This window comes from Malus sylvestris, chromosome 11, assembly GCF_916048215.2.
Source record: "Malus sylvestris chromosome 11, drMalSylv7.2, whole genome shotgun sequence".
Taxonomy (NCBI): domain Eukaryota; kingdom Viridiplantae; phylum Streptophyta; class Magnoliopsida; order Rosales; family Rosaceae; genus Malus; species Malus sylvestris.
In genome coordinates this window covers 13,094,642-13,113,463 of record NC_062270.1, presented here as the reverse complement: position 1 = coordinate 13,113,463, position 18,822 = coordinate 13,094,642, and the positions used below count along the sequence as shown (strand labels likewise).

General features: G+C 37.9%; 1 protein-coding gene across 1 annotated transcript; it reads left to right on the top strand.

Moving 5' to 3' along the window:
- Positions 1 to 667: 667 nt before the first annotated feature.
- LOC126590243 (probable CoA ligase CCL7) lies at positions 668 to 2,185 on the top strand. Its single transcript, XM_050255747.1, has 4 exons — positions 668 to 833; positions 1,731 to 1,813; positions 1,950 to 1,997; positions 2,072 to 2,185. The coding sequence occupies exons 1-4, from the start codon at positions 668 to 670 to the stop codon at positions 2,183 to 2,185; spliced, it is 411 nt and encodes a 136-aa protein (XP_050111704.1).
- The last annotated feature ends 16,637 nt before the right edge of the window (positions 2,186 to 18,822 follow it).

Here is an 18,822-nt window from a genome sequence, read left to right as displayed (position 1 = left end):
GGGCTGCAATTGGGAATAAATGGGTGTACAAAGTTAAGAAAAACCCTAATGGTACTGTGTCAAGTTACAATGCAAGACTAGTTGCTCAAGGATTCAATAAAAAACAAGGGTGAGTGAGATTTCTCATAAACCTTTAGTCCAATGGTGAGACATACAACTATAAGGTTGATTCTGGCACTAACAGCATAATATGGATGGAATCTAAGGCAATTGGATGTTAAAAATGCATTCCTACATGGTGATTTTAAAGAAGAGGTTTATATGAAGTAGCCACAAGGTTTTGTAGATTCAAAGTACCTAGATTATGTTTGTAGGCTTGTTAAGTCTTTATATGGCCTTAAACAAACTCCCAAAGCTTTGAATTCCAAGTTTACTAGTTTTTTTACTTGCCCTTAGGTTTACCACATCAATATCTGATTCTAGTTTGTTCATTAAAGTTGACAATGGTGATATTATATTATTTTTGTTATATGTGGATGATATTATCCTAATTGTGTCAAATTCTGCAAAAGTTCAGTGTGTGATTTCAAGTCTTGCTAAGGTATTTGATCTCAAGGATATGGGGCAACTCACATATTTTTTGGGATTACAGATTCAATATGAGAAAGATGGATCTTTGTTTATCAATCAATCAAAATATATCAAAGAACTCCTTAAGAAAGCAGGAATGGAGACCTGTAAACCTACTTCTACACCATCTAAGCCACATACTCAATTACTTGTTGATGAAGGCACACCTGTTGCAGATCCAACTCACTACAAAAGCATTGTAGGAGCTCTACAATACCTTACCCTTACTAGACCTGACATAGGACACTCAGTTAATATGGTAGGTTAGTTTATGACTAAGCCTACAGAGCTTCATTACCATTTGGTCAAAAGAATTCTAAGATATATATATGGTACTTTGACATGCAGTTTTAGATATACCAAGTCTTATGAGTTCAATATTTTAGCATATTCAAATTCAGATTGAGTTGCGGATGTAAACACAAGAAGACCAATAACTGGCTATGTGGCCTTCTTAGGTTCCAATCCGATTTCTTAGCAATCAAAGAAGCAATCCATTGTTTCCAGGAGCTCAATAGAAGCAGAATACAAGGTTCTTGCACATTGTGCTATAGATGTGTATTAGATAAGGTCATTACTCAAATACATTCATGAAACTATATTAGAACCTCCATGTCTACATTATGATAACCTTTCTGCACTAGATTTGACTTCAAATCCTGTTTTTCATTCTCGGACAAAGCATCTTGACACCAATTATCATTTTGTTCGAGAAAAGGTTCAAAATTGTGACTTGAAAGTCCAATACATTCCAATTGAAGACCAAGTGACAGACGTTTTTACTAAAGGACTGCATAGTCTAGTCTTCATTCGACATTGTCACAAACTTAGTCTAGGAGCTCCTAGCTAAGTTTGAGGGGGGAGTAATGGATATACTAAGATGTTGACAATTGTAAAGCTAAGATGATGACACTTGTCAATGTGTAATTGATTGAGTTAGCTGTGATTGTAGTTAGTTAGAGGGAGATTGTTAGAGGGCAATATAGACATTGTTGTTGTAAGCATGGTTGCTATATAACCATATTGTAAGATTCATTTGGTTTTCAATGTGAAATATACAAAGCTTTACTTTCTCTCTCTATCTCTCAAATCTCTCTCTTCCACTCATTGTTTTCTTCTCAATTTTATAGCCTAGACCGTTTTGCTGTATTGTTATGAAGGAGATCTTGGATACATTGGTGAAGACGGACCACTTTACGTAGTTGATCGAATCAAAGAGCTCATTAAGTATAAAGGTTTCCAGGTAAATTCTTCTGCTAGGGTTTAAACAATTACTGCATGAAATTTCTGCTGGTCGTCTCTGCAAAACTATTTTTTAATAACAATTAACGAACATTGATCCCATGCCAATTTTCCTTTAACATGGACTATGGAACTAGAAAATTCCTCTAACTGAAGAAGATGCCAAGAGCTTTATTGATAGCCAGGTAAGTACGAAATTTCAAAGGATTATTTCGGATTCAAATTGATTTCCTTGATAACAAATTTGCTCTTGTAGCAGGTTGCATCTTTCAAACGACTACGAAGAGTAACCTTCATAAACAGTGTTTCCACGTCACCATCAGGCAAAATCCTCAGAAGAGAGCTCATTGAGAAAGTGCGGTCTGAAATATGAAATTGTATCATTGTTCCTCATCGATGGGATGTTTACTTTTATGGGGAAGACTAGTCTGTATATGAACACTACACCTTCCTTGCGCTTGTTTTAAAGTTGCAGGTATGTTACGAGATTCAGCTTTGCCGCCATTCTTTATAGGGAAGAAGAGCAGGACGTAACTCTTAATACAAACTTTGTACGATTCTCTTCAACAATCTGAGCAATAAATTTTTGGATTCAAGTAAAGAAGAGCAATTTCATCATGTTTATGTAGAAACTCTTTTACCCTGAAAGAAAAATAGCAACAACCTCAGTACGTTGCTTTCAATGCAATTAGATATATTTTTCATTTCACCATAACGAGTATACATACTTTTCGGTGGATCTAGCATTCTTGCCCAAAAAAGGGCGAAGAAGATGAACAGGCATAGGTATATCATTTCACCACAATAAGTATAGAATCTTCTTTTGCAAGTATTCATCCTTCTGGCCACTATCTTTGATGAAGTTTGCCAATACACAGCTTGAATTCTCGACAGATTGCTAATGCCGACTGATAGCTAGGGTTTCTTCAAATTTGGTTGATGTCAGAGCATGAAGGCAGCCTTTCGAGTCTAATATTCAACTGTCTCCCGAACGCAACTGGTTCTTAAAATTACTCCTCGTGGAATTATTGTCTCTCACTCAATGGCCATTTCAGTAGGACTGGTAGTTCTAATTCTCTGCAGGTATAGTGTGTTGAAAAACCCGCACTAGACCTTGTTCTTTTATGTAACCAACGGCAATAGACTAAACTAGCAAATATTAGAAAAACTTAGAAACACACAAGAATTATACTGGTTCGGCATAACTTTTGCCTACGTCCAGTTGTGATTTCTCTAGGTAGAGAAATCACCGCTCCTTTGATTAATAATAGAGATTACATAACTTTTGCAAACCCTAGAACTAATCTCAAAACTCTTGGTTGTCCGGCTGAACCACATTCGAAGCAACCTTCCTTCTTTTCCTTTTTCTTCTTGGATTTTGACCTACTTCTATTGCCGATTTTCTCTTCCTTTGTCTTTTCCCGCCCCCTCTCCTTGCCTTTGGCATAAAGGCCTTGAGAGCTTTCAGTTATATCATCCAGTTTAGCATATGACTGAAGAGCTTGAATTACGTCTTCAAGCTTCAAGGACTCTTTTCCAAACATTAGAGTTGTTCGAAAGTGCTTGAAAGACGAAGGTAGAGACCTTAGCAAGATGATAGCCATATCATCATCTTTGTAAGTTTCTTCGACCTTCTGAAGATTAGCTATGCAATTCTGGAACCTGCATACATGATCTTCAATATCACCTCCTTCTTCTAGTCGAAGCCCAAATAGTTCATCCTTTAGAAAAAGTTTATTGGACACGGTTTTGCCCATATAAACATTCTCCAACTTTTCCCATGCTTCCTGGGCAGTCATCTTTTCGGTGATGTGTGACCGAATTGATCTTGTGAGATGGATCTCGATGGAACTCTTGGCCTTCTTGAGAACCTTAGTCCATGCTGCCTCTGTCATGTTTTCCGGCTTCTTACCATCGAGTGCATCATCCAAATCCTGTTGTATCAGTACGTTCTTCATCATCCTTTGCCAGTCCGTGAAGTCATCCTTGCCGTCAAAGGGCTTTAACACAGGTCCTTGATCCGCATTCATCTTCCCTTTTAACATCGTAGAATACCTTGATCCTAGCTCTTGATACCATTTGTTGAAAAACCCGCACTAGACCTTGTTCTTTAATGTAACCAATGGCAATAGACTAAACTAGCAAATATTAGAAAAACTTAGAAACACACAAGAATTATACTGGTTCGGCAGAACTTTTGCCTACATCCAGTTGTGATTTCTCTAGGTAGAGAAATCACCGCTCCTTTGATTAATAATAGAGATTACAGAACTTTTGCAAACCCTAGAACTAATCTCAAAACTCTTGGCTGTCTGGCTGTTTTCTTTCTCTTTTAAAAAATCAGCCTTGCTGCACCCTATTTATAGACATAGGGTTGGCTTACATGTCCCAAAGCTGATTTAATTCCTATATCTAAGTGGATTAGGAAATTACACTTATCCAAATCCAAATAGACTTCTAGAAATCCAAACCTAAATTGAATAAGGAAATTGAAATTCTTTCCCAATCCCTCTAGGACAAGAATCGGTATACCTCTAGGTTTCCTAAAACAATCCTAAACTAACTAGGACATATTTGACGAGCCAAAATCCTAACATAGTGAAACATTTGCGATGACCTTACGCTGTAATTCAAAGACATTGTTAGGATATGCACCCTTTTTTTAAAGTTTTGGTGAAGTTATATTTCATTCAACGGAAAAACGAACAAAACCAAAGGAAGAACTAACAACCACCAAAACTAGGGAGTAAGAAATCTGTTGTGTTAGTGTTAGGTTGCTAGATTAACTTTTAGGTTTTGTAAGGGAGAAGAACTTGAAATGAAATTGGAATATTTCTTCATGTATTCATTCATATTGAATGTGAGGTCTGTGACTTACAAAGTGAATGCGAGAGCACTCTCTCTCTTACATCAGCAAGAAAAAAAAAGGGGTGTGCTATCCACACACCTCATTTTACTTCTCACACACCCTTTGATAATTTATGTCCTTTGATCTTCTTCAATTCATCCGATCCGACGGCCAAAAATTAAAAAGGTGTGTGAGAAGTAAAATGGGGTGTGTGAATATCACACCCAGTAAGCATATCTTATGAGATACTTACTCATTGCATGAGCTAGGACTCACATAACCACTAAGACTGGTTGGTACAATAGGACTATGAATCAATGGTTCACATTGCACCATCAAATACTCAACTAAAAAAAATAGTAAACATCTTTCTTGCAAAAGTGTTTACACATCAACACTCCATTCTAAACGTTTTGCAAATTTCACTCCAAGCACAAATATCCAAACTTGTCTTTAGGCAGATCGTTGGTGAGTATAGCAGCCATTTGTTGCTCTGTCTTGCAGTATACATTCTCTTGCATAGCTTCTCGATTGAAATGAATTTCCTGTTATGGTAGAAAACAAGATTTGTGGCAATAGCTATAGCAGAAGTATTGTCATACATAATTGGAGTAGCCTTACCTTGTTCTTCACCAATGTCCTCTAGAATGAAATCTCAACCACTTGGCTTGAGAGGTTGCTTCTGTTGCGCTTATAAATCTCGTGCTAGCAAACGATTTATTAATTACTACCTCACATAAACATTAAATGCATATAAGTCTCTAAATAATGTATATATAATAAGTTGACATATGTAAAATAAATTAACTAATAATTAAAATATATATTGTTGGTTTGGTTTTGATCAATTTCAAATGTATCAAAAATCAAACCAAACCAAAAGTACAGTACATTGGTTCAATTTGCTTTTTTTTTTTTTATTAGTTGACTTTTTTCTTGGTCAAAATCAAACCAAACCGACCAATATGGTTTGGATCGGTTGGTTTGATGCCCACCCCCTATGCTCCACATTCTGAACCCAATTTCTAGTCACTCTCTGTAAGGGTTCTATCGTTTGTAACATAGACCATAACAAAACTCGAATGTGTTAAAATTTATGACATCAAACTATGTAACGTTCTATTAGTTATATATATATAGTTAACGAGTTTGTTATGTTGGATCATAGATGTTTAAGTAGTTCTCTATTTATTTTATAGTTTAGATAATGTAATTGTCCCCACTGTTCTTTTTTCTTTCTCCTCTTTTATTATGTTGTATCATAGATGTTTAATTAGTAACACTTTTGTCCACAAATGAGAGTTATGTGGTTTGCACATGATAAGAGTTAACATTCATTTGGATGAAATCTATTAAAAACTAACGGTAGGGGGGAAATCGGCCAAAAAAAATTAGTTTAAGTCCTTAATTTTCCAATTAAAAAGTTCAGGGAGAAAATCGAAAGTTGGGTGATAGTTCAGAAGGCAAATCGGCAGTTTTCTCTAATATATAATAATACTCTATAGATCCTTACTCCTACACAACACCACCTAACATTTATTCCGATGAACAGAAACTATCACACTAACAGTTATCATAATCATGTTATAGTCTCGATTCATTAGATTAAATAAGTAGGATTTAATATCATAAATATAAACAGATCGGTTCCGTTATTAACGTACAATGTGTGTGTGTGTGTGTGATCTATATATCATAATGTAAACTAATTTAACTAATGACCAAAAAAAAAAGAAAGAAGGAATTTGTGCCCGGAAAACCCCTAAATGGATAAAAAAAAACTGAGGGAACCCCAGATAGATCCTTCCACTAGCAGAATATCAAGTTCATACCAGAATCAATCACATACTCAAGCTCAAATCCTAAATATACTAAGGGAGCAGCTTGTACCTCTTATGGAACTTGAGAATTTTCAAGGGGATCCACGCTAGGTCTTCACAGCAATGGTAGCTCAATATCGAGAGTTTCGTCATTGTGGCACCAATGAAATGAATGCAACTTAAATGATATGTAAACGAAGATTCAAGAACAACATACATTTCTCTCAATTGAACATCCAATTGAAAGAAGTTTGGGATGAATATGTGCCTACAAATCTAAAGATGAATCAAGGTATTCTTGTAATCTAGGGTTTTCTGTGGGGTTTGCAGGATCAAAAACCGCCCTGAGATGGAGGCAAACACCTCTTTATGTACTTGATAAAACCTAAAGAGATAAGTTCATCATTACCACACTATATCCCACCTCATACTGGATATTTTTATGAACAGGCCCTTTATGCATGTTAGGGCTTAAAAAAACTTCACTACTTTGGAGATGTTTATCTCACAAAGAAGAATGTAATGCAGTGGAGTTGAAAGGCAAGAGAAAGAAAGAACACTCAAAGTTTTTACACAAGATTTTTTATTCACTCACAAACTAGTACAAGAGGAAACACTCAAACACTCTTAGAAGCTTTGTTGCTTCTTCTCACTTCTCACTACTTGCTCTCTTGGTTGTTTCAAATGGTGTGGATGCCTTCTCCTTTTATAGGCATGGATGGAACCTTGGAGAAGCATGGAAACATCATGCTAGATATATCTAGACAATTCCACTACCTTCTTATGCTAGAATTATCTACACTAATCTTGTATGTTGGTGGAATCCTCACCATTCTTCTAGACTCTTCCACTAACTTGAACTTTGCTAGAATTCTCTAGCATGTGCATGGATCTTTTTTTGTGTATGGGCTAGCTCCATTATCCTTGGGCCAAGACAAGATTACAATTCAACATCCCCCCTTAATCTTGTCTTGTGATGCCGATTGTGTTCCTCAATCTGACAAAGTCTTCTTGCCTTAGTGGTTTGGTGAATATGTCGGCGACTTGGTCTTGTGACTTCACGTATTCCACTTGCACATCCTTTCTTGCAATACACTCTCTTATGTAATGATAGCGGGTATCTATGTGTTTGCTCCTATCATGGAATACTGGATTCTTTGCTAGAGCTATTGCAGACTTGTTGTCGACATAGATCTCTGTTGGCTCTTCTTGTGGCATGTTTAATTCTTTCAGCAAGTTTCTCAACCAGATTGCATGACAGACACATGAGGTAGCAGTTACGTATTTGGCTTCGCAGGTAGAGAGAGTGACAATCGGTTGCTTCTTCGACATCCATGTGAATGCAGTGTCTCCCATGAAGAACACAAATCCAGTAGTGATTTTTCTATTGTCGGAATCTCCTGCCCAATCACTATTGCTATATCCAGCAAATTTGTAGTTATCAGAACTTGAATAGAACAAGTCAAAGTTAACAGTACCTTTAAGGTATCAAAGAATTCTTTTGGCGGTCTTCAAGTGTGTAGTTGTGGGATTCTCCATGTAGCGACTGACTAATCCGACGGCATAGAGAATGTCTGGTCTTGTGTATGTCAAATAGCGTAAGCTTCCAACTAAACTCTTGAAAAATGTTGGATCTACACTTTCTCCTTCGTCATGCTTGGTTAGTTTGACTCCGCACTCCATTGACGTGCTTATGGGCTTGCAGTCTTCCATTTTGAACTTTTTCAGTATCTCCTTTGTGTAGCTTTCTTGGGAGATGAAAATGCCTTCTTCGTTCTGCTTGACTTCAATGCCTAGGTAGTATGCCAGCAGCCCGATGTCGGTCATCTCGAATTCTTTGGTCATCACTCTTTTGAACACTTCATACATACTTGGATTACTTCCGGTGAAGATTAGATCATCCACATATAAGCACACAATCAGAATATCTTCATCTTTGACTTTGACGTAGAGAGCATGTTCATGAGGGCACTTGATGAAGTTGTTTTCTTGGAAGTACTTGTCGATGCGACTATTCCATGCTCGTGGCGCTTGTTTTAACCCATAGAGGGCTTTCTTCAACTTCAGAACTTTGTCTTCATGCCCTTTGATTTCATAGCTTGACGGTTGCTGAATGTAGACTTCTTCTTTAAGGACTCCATTTAGGAAAGCGGACTTCACATCCATTTGTTGAATCTTCCATTTGTTTTGAGCTGCTAAAGAAATTAGTAATCGTATAGTTTCCAACCGAGCAACTGGTGCAAATACCTCATCATAGTCGATTCCGACTCTTTGACTATAGGCCTTCGCCACTAATCTCGCCTTGTATCTTTCGACCTCTCTGTTGGCATTTTTCTTTGTCTTGTACACCCACTTGACTCCGATGGCTTTGTGTCATTTCGGAAGAATAGCGAGTTCCCATGTATCGTTATTCATGATTGCTTCAATTTCTTTATCCATTGCTTTCCTCCGCTTAGTATCTTGCACTGCTTCTTGGAAGTCAACTGGTTCATAATCAGCAAAGAGACAGAAAAATGTAGGATTATCGAGTCTTTCAGCTACCTTATAAAGATCTCGTAGACTTCTTGTGTGTGGTACTTCTCTTTCATTTAGACTCCCACTTGATGATGCTGATGCTGGTGAATTACCATGATTGGTTGATGTTGGTGAAGCAGGTGGAGTAGTGGACTCTTGTTGAACCTCTCTTGCTTGCTTCATCATCCCTTGTTCATTCTCTTCTTCAAACTGAGGAAAGAAGTGAAGATCACCTGCATGAGAGCAAAAATCTCATTCTCCTTCTTCATCGAACGTCACGTCTCAACTGATCACCATCTTCCCATTGTTTGGATTATACAGCTTATAGCCTTTTGAATTTGAGTATAGCCGATGAAGATGAACTTCTCAGTTTTGTCATCGAGTTTGGTTCTCCTCTCGTCTGGTACATGTACATGGGCTATGCTTCAAAAAATTCTTAGATGGGAGATACCTGGTTTTCTTCCACTCCATGCTTCTTGCGGAGTCTTTCCCCACACACTTCTTGTTGGAGACCGATTGGATAGGTAGACAGCACATGCTACTGCTTCTGCCCACAACTCCTTAGGCAGTCTCTTGGTTTTAAGCATGCTTCGAGCCATGTCGAGGATGGTTCGATTTTTTCTTTCCACCACACCATTTTGTTGAGGGGATCTTGGAACTGTCAAAGGTCGACGAATTCCATTGGTTTCACAGAATTCTTGAAATTCCTTTGAAGTGAATTCTCCTCCTCAATCAGATCTCATGGCTTTGATCTTGCAACCACTTTCTTTCTCTACAGCAGCTTTGAACTTTTTGAATGCTCCAAATGCCTCTGATTTTTGTTTTAAGAAATACACCCAGGTTTTCCTTGAAAAATCATCAATGAAGAGAAGGAAATAATTATTTTTACCCAAAGAGCTTGGTTTTATTGGACCTCACACATCGGTGTGAATGACCTCGAGTGGCTTCAGGGCTCTTGTGGTCGACTCCTTTGGAAAACTTTTCCTGAACTGTTTCCCAAGTAAACATACTTCGCAAGCTTGATCAAGGTGACTGATGCACGGTAAGCCTCTCACCATCTCCTTCTTGGATAATAACTCCAGTCCCCCAAAGTTAAGATGCCCAAAAGAAGATGCCAAAGCCAGGATGTGTCTTCGTAACATATCTTGAGACACTTTGCAACATCGTTTTGAATGTTCATGGGAAACATCCTATTCTTTGACATTTTCACCTTGGCAATTAATCTTCCTTTGTCATCTCTAAGAAAAAGGCTATAATTTTTCATGTGAATATCATAACCTTTTTCTAAAAGTTGTCCCAAGCTCAAAATGTTGCTTTTCATATTGGTGACCGCCATTTTTTAGGGGAATAAGGATGTTACCTTTTCCTTTGACGGGTATTTTGGATTCGTCTCCAAAAGAAACGTTGCCACTCACCAATTCATTGAGCTTTACGAACATGTTTTTTCTTCCGCACATGTGGTTACTAATGCTGGTGTCAAGGTACCATGTATAGTCTTGGTCTCCATCATTGTTCTTGCATGCTAGTAGCACAATGCCATTATCTTCTTTCTCTTCTTTCACATAATTGACCTTCTCATCAGGCCTGTTGCTTGGAGCTTTACATTCCCAAGCATAATGCCCAAACTTTTGACAGTTGTAGCATTGAAATTGAGATTTTTCATACCTTAAGTTTGAGCACCCTCTTCCACGACCTTTTCTTGAGCTTCCTCCTCTTTCGTAGTTACTATGGTTGTTGAAGTTCCAACCACGTCCACGTCCATGTCCACGTCCGGGACCTCGACCACGACTTCTTTCGTACTGGCTTCTCTCATTGTCCAAGCTTTCTTCTTTCTTCTTTGGCTGGATGATAAGAGCATATTTATGCGACTGAGTTAGCTTGTTCTCAAGCATTTATGTTGTTATTTCTTAGTTAATTATGTATTTTAAGCTATTTTCGTGTGTTTGTAGGTCCATAAGCCTTATGAAGCAATAAGATGCATATTGGTGCATTTTGGAGCAGTTTTGGGCTTGGAATGAATAGCACATGCATGGAGCAAGGTGGATGGACGAAATTGAAGACTAAAGAGGCTAGGATTGTGTTAAAGAGAAAGAAGAATTAATGTAAAAAGGACAAAGAGCTCAGCCACAAAGGGGTGTCACTCCATCATTGTCGTGCACCATCATTACACTCCCTTTGGATTCCTATGCCGTGCATCATCATTTCTTGTTCCCTCCATCATTTCAGATTTCATGCATCATTACATTGAATCATTGCACTCAATTGCTACACCATTCCTTGTTCCCTCCATCATTTCATATTCATGCATCATTACATTGAATCATTGCACTCAATTGCTACACCATTCCTTGTTCCCTCCATCATTTCATATTTCATGCATCATTGCACTCAATTGCTACATCACTCCATGTTCCCCTCCATTGCCATGCACTTCATCTATAAAAGGAAGTGTGTGTAACATAAATTTAGTTCATACTTAGTTAGATCATTCATCCCCATTTCAACACAACCTTCATCCAAACACATCCATTCATCTTCACATATATTCCTCCATACAAACAAACCTTCAAACACTCACCAACACCTTGTGCCGTAGCAAAGGAAGGGAAGGAAAATGCTTGGACGTGCTTTTTGTCCAACTTGGATCGTTGGAGCATTTAGGTGTTTTCTTTCTTTTGTTTCTAATGTTTAAATTCATTTCCTTTCGTTTTGTTGTAAATATGAGTGGCTAAACCCCTCTTGGCTAGGGGTGATTTCAAAGCCATGATTATGTGTGCAATATAATTTGATAAATTTCAGTTATTAACTCTTGAATCGTGAATGCAATTGGCTTAACTATTTGATTGATAACTTATTTGTATTTGTTAATTAAGGGTCGACACTTATTTGGCATGCATAAATCCGTTGCTAGAATATAAGGAAGTTTCACATAATCGTTACAAACTTATATTCACATGTAGTGAAGGTCGCTTATAAACGATCGCGTTAAGTTCAATTCCTAGCATAAGTGACATGATGTCATAGTTGCAAGTGCTTTGTCAATGCTTATGATTTTCATTAAACGTAATGATCTTTGATTGTATCTCTATTATGATGTCATGTAGGGAACTTTAGAAGAATGTTTTGGGTTGTCGAATGATGTCATCCAATCCAATAAAACAAGGAAAATCTAAGAGTTAACTAGTGATGTCACGGTTAATTTGGAGCATTGTCGTTCATAATTCAATGAAGTAGTAACTGGAAATCGAGTTATTTGCATACATGTCATGTGTGGAGAAAAAGGCTCTAGCTATCTCATCCATCATTTTATTTCTCACATTTGTTTTACAATCTGTCTAATTTTTCATACATGTTTGTTTGTTTCAACTTCATCCAAATCAAAACCCCCCCCTTTTAGTTTCTTGTTTCAAAGTGTTTCAAATCTGTTTTAGTTGTGTTCTTAAGTGTTTTGATTCAAATAAAAGTCAATTTTCGACCAAAGTCATTCCTAGTGTCTAGTTTAAGTTTATTTGGTTGTTTAAGCAGTTTTGAGTATTTTAAGTTTGATTTGAGTCTTGTGAGTCTTGTTAAGTGTTTTTAAATTTAGTTTTATGTTTTTGAGTCAGTTTAGAGGTTATTAGCAAGCCCTCCTAATCCTCGGTCCAGAACGATCCCTACTTATACTTGTACTACAATTGTCAAAAGAGGGTTAAATTTGTGTGTTAAGATAATTTTCGCATCAAGTTTTTGGCACCGTTGCCGGGGATTAACAACTTTGGTAATCCCTTATTATTTCTTTTTGTTTATTTTTGTGTCTTTTGTTTTTAGTTACTGGCTTTGTTTCTGTTTGTGTTTGTGTTTTTGTTTTTTGTTTTACTTTTGATATTTGATTTAGTTTTGTTTCCCTGATTTCAGGTACTAGAGAAGTAAGACATGGATTTTGCTACCATTCAAGCTCAATTGGTGGAACTTACTTCTCAATTGTCACAATATGCTGAAAGGACCACAATGCAAAGTGTCCCTACATGTGGTGTGTCCTATGCGTAAGGATATCCAACTCAACAATATTCTCAATTCGCTGCGAATGAAGATGCTTGGGGTTATCAAGGCCATAGCCAATCATGGGACTACATGTTTTCCAACGCTTACAATTCAGATTGGAGAGATTATTCAGATTACATATAACCTCAACAATTCCAACAAGATGGATATTGGCCGCAAGAAGATGAGTTTCATTTAAGACCTATGCAACCATCACAACCTCATATACAATATGCTCAATCAAACTCAGGTTCGTCAATAGATTATGATCGAATTTTTGATGAAATAAATTCTTTGGTGCAGGGCTCACAAAATCAAACCAAAACGGCTCAACAAGATGGATATTGGCAGCAATCTGATGAGTTTTATTTAACACCTATGCAGCCACCACAGCTTCCCCTACAAAATTCCAATCAAATTCAAGTATGTCCACAGATAGTGATCAAAATTTTCAATTACTAACCTCTTTGGTGCAGGGGCAGCAAAATCAAAATGAAACAATGCTCAATCAAGCTAAGGAGATGAGCGAATTGAAAAATCAACTTGGAGAGATTATGGAGTTCACGGCACAAATTCAAGAGCAAAGTGAACTCTCCAACTCAACTATTGAAAATTTGAAGAAAGATTTTGAAATCCATGATGCTATCACTTTGGGAAATGCTATGGAGGTTGGAGGTGAACCCAAGACATCCAAACCAAGCCAAAACATAGATGAACAACTGATGCTCGAAGAATAGGAGAATAACAAAGCCACGGCAAGGGAAGAACCACCATTGTCGCAGCCCCATATGCCCTCTATGTCGTCCACTACAACCAAGGTAAGCCTAAATTCAATTCGTCTTGACCCCGTTTCACCAAATGTCCTTATTCATTGCAGGATCATGCAATCCAAGGAAGAAGAGGGTGAGAAAGGCATCTTCAAAACCTTTCCAAAGAATCAAGAGCAAGAAGTGGATGGGGAATGTCTAGAATTCATCAAAGAAGATACACTTGAGATGAAAATTCCCAAAGAAGTTGGATTTTATGACACGGGACAAGTCATAACTCTCAAAACACCAAATCTGGCCAAGTCCTATATCCCTGCAACCTTCAAAGATGTGGTGTTCGTAATTGAGTTTGTGTTGGAGCAAGCAAGTAAGCCATCTTCTTCAACTTCGATTTTATTATATACTAACTTGCTGATTTTGATGATTCAGGCACCTACACTAGAATTTAAACCATTGCCGAATCACGTCAAGTATCACCATCCATTCAAGGATCAATTCCATGCTATAGGCCCTATCTAAGTTTAGAAGGAAGTTTCGTCCGGCTAGAAGACGTTAAAGCAAGCGCTTCTTGGGAGGCAACCCATGTATTCAAATAAGGAAGATTTTTGAATTGCTCCACGATTGGTTTTGCATTCCTAAAAACCTTCCATTTTCTGTAGTTTTATTTTGCCATGATTGTCATTTTTATTTGTTGCTTGTTTATTTGTTTTTGGAGTGGGTTTATTTTTGAAACATTGACAGATATGCAAGGTATTTTTACATTAAAATTCGTTGAAAACAAACAGGAGGCAGAAAAATACAAGAGGGAGCCTTCACAAAAGCTGCTTAGGAGAAATCTCAGTAGTTGGCAGAGCCTCAGCAGTCGGCGGAGCCACAGAATGAGGAGGTATGAAAGGTTGATCATTTGGAGCTTCACTAGGCGGTACAACCCCAAAAGACGAAGGCAAATGCTGTTGGAACAAACCCACAAACCTCTGATGATCAAGTAAAATCTGACCATCAGATTCCTGTATCTAGTCAATCTTCCTCTTCATGTTTGTAGCATAGTTGTGTGCAAGCCTGTGCAACTGTTTATTCTCATGCTTGAGCCCTCTAATCTCCTGTTTGAGACTCATCACTTCAGCCACCAATGATTCAACTTGACAGGTTCGAGCAAATAGACGTTGGGCCATATTGGACACAGAACCTGCACACTGCACACTGAGAGCCAGAGAATCCTTAACAGCCAACCCATCAGATCGTTTGGAAAGTAGTCTGTTATCTTTGGGAGTGACAAGGTTCCGGGCCACCACCGCAGCGGTCATATCATTTTTCATCACCGAATCCCCAACGGTAAGAGGACCAGTAGGGGATATGAAGGATGGGCGCCATATGTTGTCTGGAGAAGGCATGGATGCCTTTTCACCAAGGTTCAAATCAAAACGACGGTCGGAGGGGCCAGACATTTTCAAATGTGTTGAAGAAAGAAGAGGTCGGACAAATCGAGATCTTAGAAGTGCAATGAAGGGAATTTCTACAGGCGGAAATTCAAGTGTGCTTTGAAACGAACTGCGCGCCTCTATAAAAATCAGCACTCGACAGGATTTCAGAGATCGAAGAGGCAAGCTCAGAAATCAAAGAGGCCAACTCAAAAATCAAAGAGGCGCTAACTTTCTCAAAAGCTGGGCTTGCTCAGAAACCACGAGCCAATCTTCTTTTCCAGATTTATATGTACTTGTCACATGCAACCTCTGCACTCGACGAGATTTCAGAGATCGAAGAGGTGAGCTCAGAACTCGAAGAGGCAAGCTCAGAAATTGGAGAGGCGTCTACTTTTCCAGACGTGTCAGCATCTGTCACATGCAGAGTCAGCTTTGCGGAAATCACAGGCAGTTTGTCGAAGTGCAGATTCCAGATATCGAAGAGGCACTTGCTTTTCCAGATGTGTCAGCGCCTGTCACATGCACACTCAGCCTTGCGGAAATTACGGGCAATCTGTCGAAAATCTCTTGTGAAGTAGAAAGCACGTGAAGTTTACTATTAAATCATCCAACGGTTGCTGACAAGAAAGAATAATACCGGTTATTAATTCCTATAAATGTCACCCTTCACCCTCCATTGCAAGGCAGACATACATAACCCTTCTTCTTCTCTGAGAATGCCTTTCCAACAGACCCTCTCGAGTCACTCAGTGTTCCTTATTCCTTGGGGTACCTCTGCAAACAACTCATCCAAAGCAAAAGTATTTCATATCATGAAGGTTGAAAGCAAGAGTATCTCATATCATGTTTTCTCCTTGTCCTTTTCCTTGTCGTTGTTTTGGGACAAGGAGAAAGAGAGCAATCAGCCAGCACTTGGTATCAATCTTCCGATCTGGAACCGACTGCTTGGTACCTTTTCCTGATTGCTTACCTAGCCTTGCTCTCGAGTACTCATCTTCATCATCTTATGCTTCCTCTTCGTCTACCACATCTGCCTCAGGAATAGATAAGGGAAGTGAAAATGATACCTCGAAGCATGTGGAGACAATTTGCCAATTCATCATCAGCTAGGGACAAGGAGAAAGAAAGCAAATGGTGGGCACTTGGAAAGATTGAAGAAAGAAACAGACCATCACCTCTACCTCGTGCCTGCCTGCTGTGCAGAAGAAACAAGCAGAGAAGAATGCAGACTGTAAAACCAAGGAACTCTAATAATCCTCACTCAGAATTCCAAACCAGTTCGAGATCAAAGCTGTGGAAAGTCAACAAGATCATCTATCTCCAAAACCAGATTTGCGTTCTTAAACTCTACTCTGTCTGGTTTTTACTTTGCTATACTTGTCATGTTTATTAGTTGTTTGTTTGTTTGCTTGTTTTTGTGCGAGTTCATGCTTGAAACATTGAGGACAATGTTTGATTTAAGTGTGTGTGTGGGGGGGGGGGGGTAACCAAGTTGTTTTGCATAAAATTTGTACGAGTTTATCACCCATTACTTCTAGTGTTGTTCCTTGCTGTTTGTAAGTATTTTTAAGCTGTTTTGGAGTGTTTTAGTGTGTTTTGACATAAAAATCCGAAAATCTCATAAAAATTTGAAAAATTGTTTTGAAAAACCCAAAAAGAGTTGTTTTTGTGTGTTTATTTGTGTCTTAGGGTACCTTCCAACACAATGATCAGGATTTGGTTTTTAATTACATGACTATTAAATAGAGTTATAAACATGGATGAAAATTTGATTTACTCTTTGGTGTATGCTTGGTTGTGGTTATAATTTATGAATTCACATGCAATCATAAAGGAAAAATCATTTTTTGTAACATGCTTGAAGGAAGGAACTCAAATGAATGCTACAACCTTGTGAGACTTGAGCCTAAACGTTTATTTGGAGAGTTAATAATCTGTGCATCATTGTTTTCTAAAGTCGTTGCATGATCTCATTATTCTTTGCTTGGTTGCTACTTAGAAGGCGTTTCATCATTTAGTTCCAAATGCTAGAACTCATGCCTATTTCATTCAAAGCATGCTATTGATTTGCATAACACATATTGAAGATGAAGTTGTGTAGTGACCACCAAAGCCAAATTGCCGTGCCCCTATTTCATTATGTGTTTAAGTTTAACCCCGTTGAGCCTTGTTAAGCCTATGTTCTTTGTTAATCCACACTATCCTTACCTAGCCTAGTTTTAGGACAATCCATACCCTTGTTCTTGAAGCATAGTAAAGCATGACTTAAAATGAACTTCTTTTTTATCAATGTATTACAGAAAGCAAGTGTGGGGGAAGTGATTCTTGTGTGTGTATGTGTGCCAAAGTCCTTAATAAGGCACGGGTAGAAAAAAAAAAAAGTGAAAAGAAAAAAGTTTGTTAAAAAAGGGTCCAAAACATTGAATTTGGCCCTAAGTGTTGCATGAATCTTCCCTTTGTATTTAAAAGTTGATTCTGCATTCTAAAGTGAATTCCAAATGTCTATTTCATTGCTTTGCTTGCTATCGCTTTAAGAACGTTTGTTATTCCTATCCTTTCTTTATTAGCCATTACCCTCAAGCCCTGTTACAATCCTTGACTTCAATCTTGAGTGTTGTGTGTTTCAATTTGTGGAGTTCGAAATTGGTATGAGCATATGGTGTCACTGGTTCTCGCATCTAAGTAGTAGCATTCCATTCATGAGATCATATCTAAACATGCTTAATAACTCCAGAAAATTGCTTTCTTTGTTATAACATATGTGAGTCCTAGTCTTTCGTGTTTACATTAATCTTCTCACATACACTAGTGTAAGGTGCGTAGTTAGAAAATGTGTGTGAAAATAGAGAGTATCTTGTAAGAAATTGAGCAAATTCTTTAAGGCATGTTACTACATTCAAAACATCGTTTTAATTGGTTAATTGGGAACTAGTAAGTGGTGACTGTGATTAAGTATGTGCTCAAGTGTAAAGATGACCAAAATCTGTGGGAATGATGATTTTTAACATGTCATGTTTCATTAAAAATCCCTGAGGCAAATGTTGGAAGGTCTAGGTTGTGTTTTGTTTGTTTTGTTTGTTTTGTTTTGCTCGAGGACTAGCAAAAGCTAAGTGTGGGGGAATTTGATAGGAGCATATTTATGCGACTAAGTTAGCTTGTTCTCATGCATTTATGTTGTTATTTCTTAGTTAATTATGTATTTTAAGCTATTTTCGTGTGTTTGTAGGTCCATAAGCCTTATGAAGCAATAAGATGCATTTTGGTGCATTTTGGAGCAGTTTTGGGCTTGGAATGAATAGCACATGCATGGAGCAAGGTGGATGGACGAAATTGAAGACTAAAGAGGCTAGGAATGTGTTAAAGAGAAAGAAGAATTAATGTAAAAAGGACAAAGAGCTTAGCCACAAAGGGGTGTCACTCCACCATTCACCTTTCCATCATTGCCGTGCACCACCATTGCACTCCCTTTGGATTCCTAAGCCGTGCATCATCATTTCGTGTTCCCTCCATCATTTCAGATTTCATGCATCATTACATTGAATCATTGCTCTCAATTGCTACACCATTCCTTGTTCCCACCATCATTTCAGATTCATGCATTATTACATTGAATCATTGCA

Bases quoted from the DNA above. Each gene is read 5' to 3' on its own strand.
- LOC126590243 (XM_050255747.1), top strand. From the start codon at position 668: ATGGAGACCTGTAAACCTACTTCTACACCATCTAAGCCACATACTCAA. The intron at 834-1,730 runs GTTAGTTTATGA...ATTGTTATGAAG, and splicing joins ACACTCAGTTAATATGGTAG to GAGATCTTGGATACATTGGT. The intron at 1,814-1,949 runs GTAAATTCTTCT...CTATGGAACTAG, and splicing joins TTAAGTATAAAGGTTTCCAG to AAAATTCCTCTAACTGAAGA.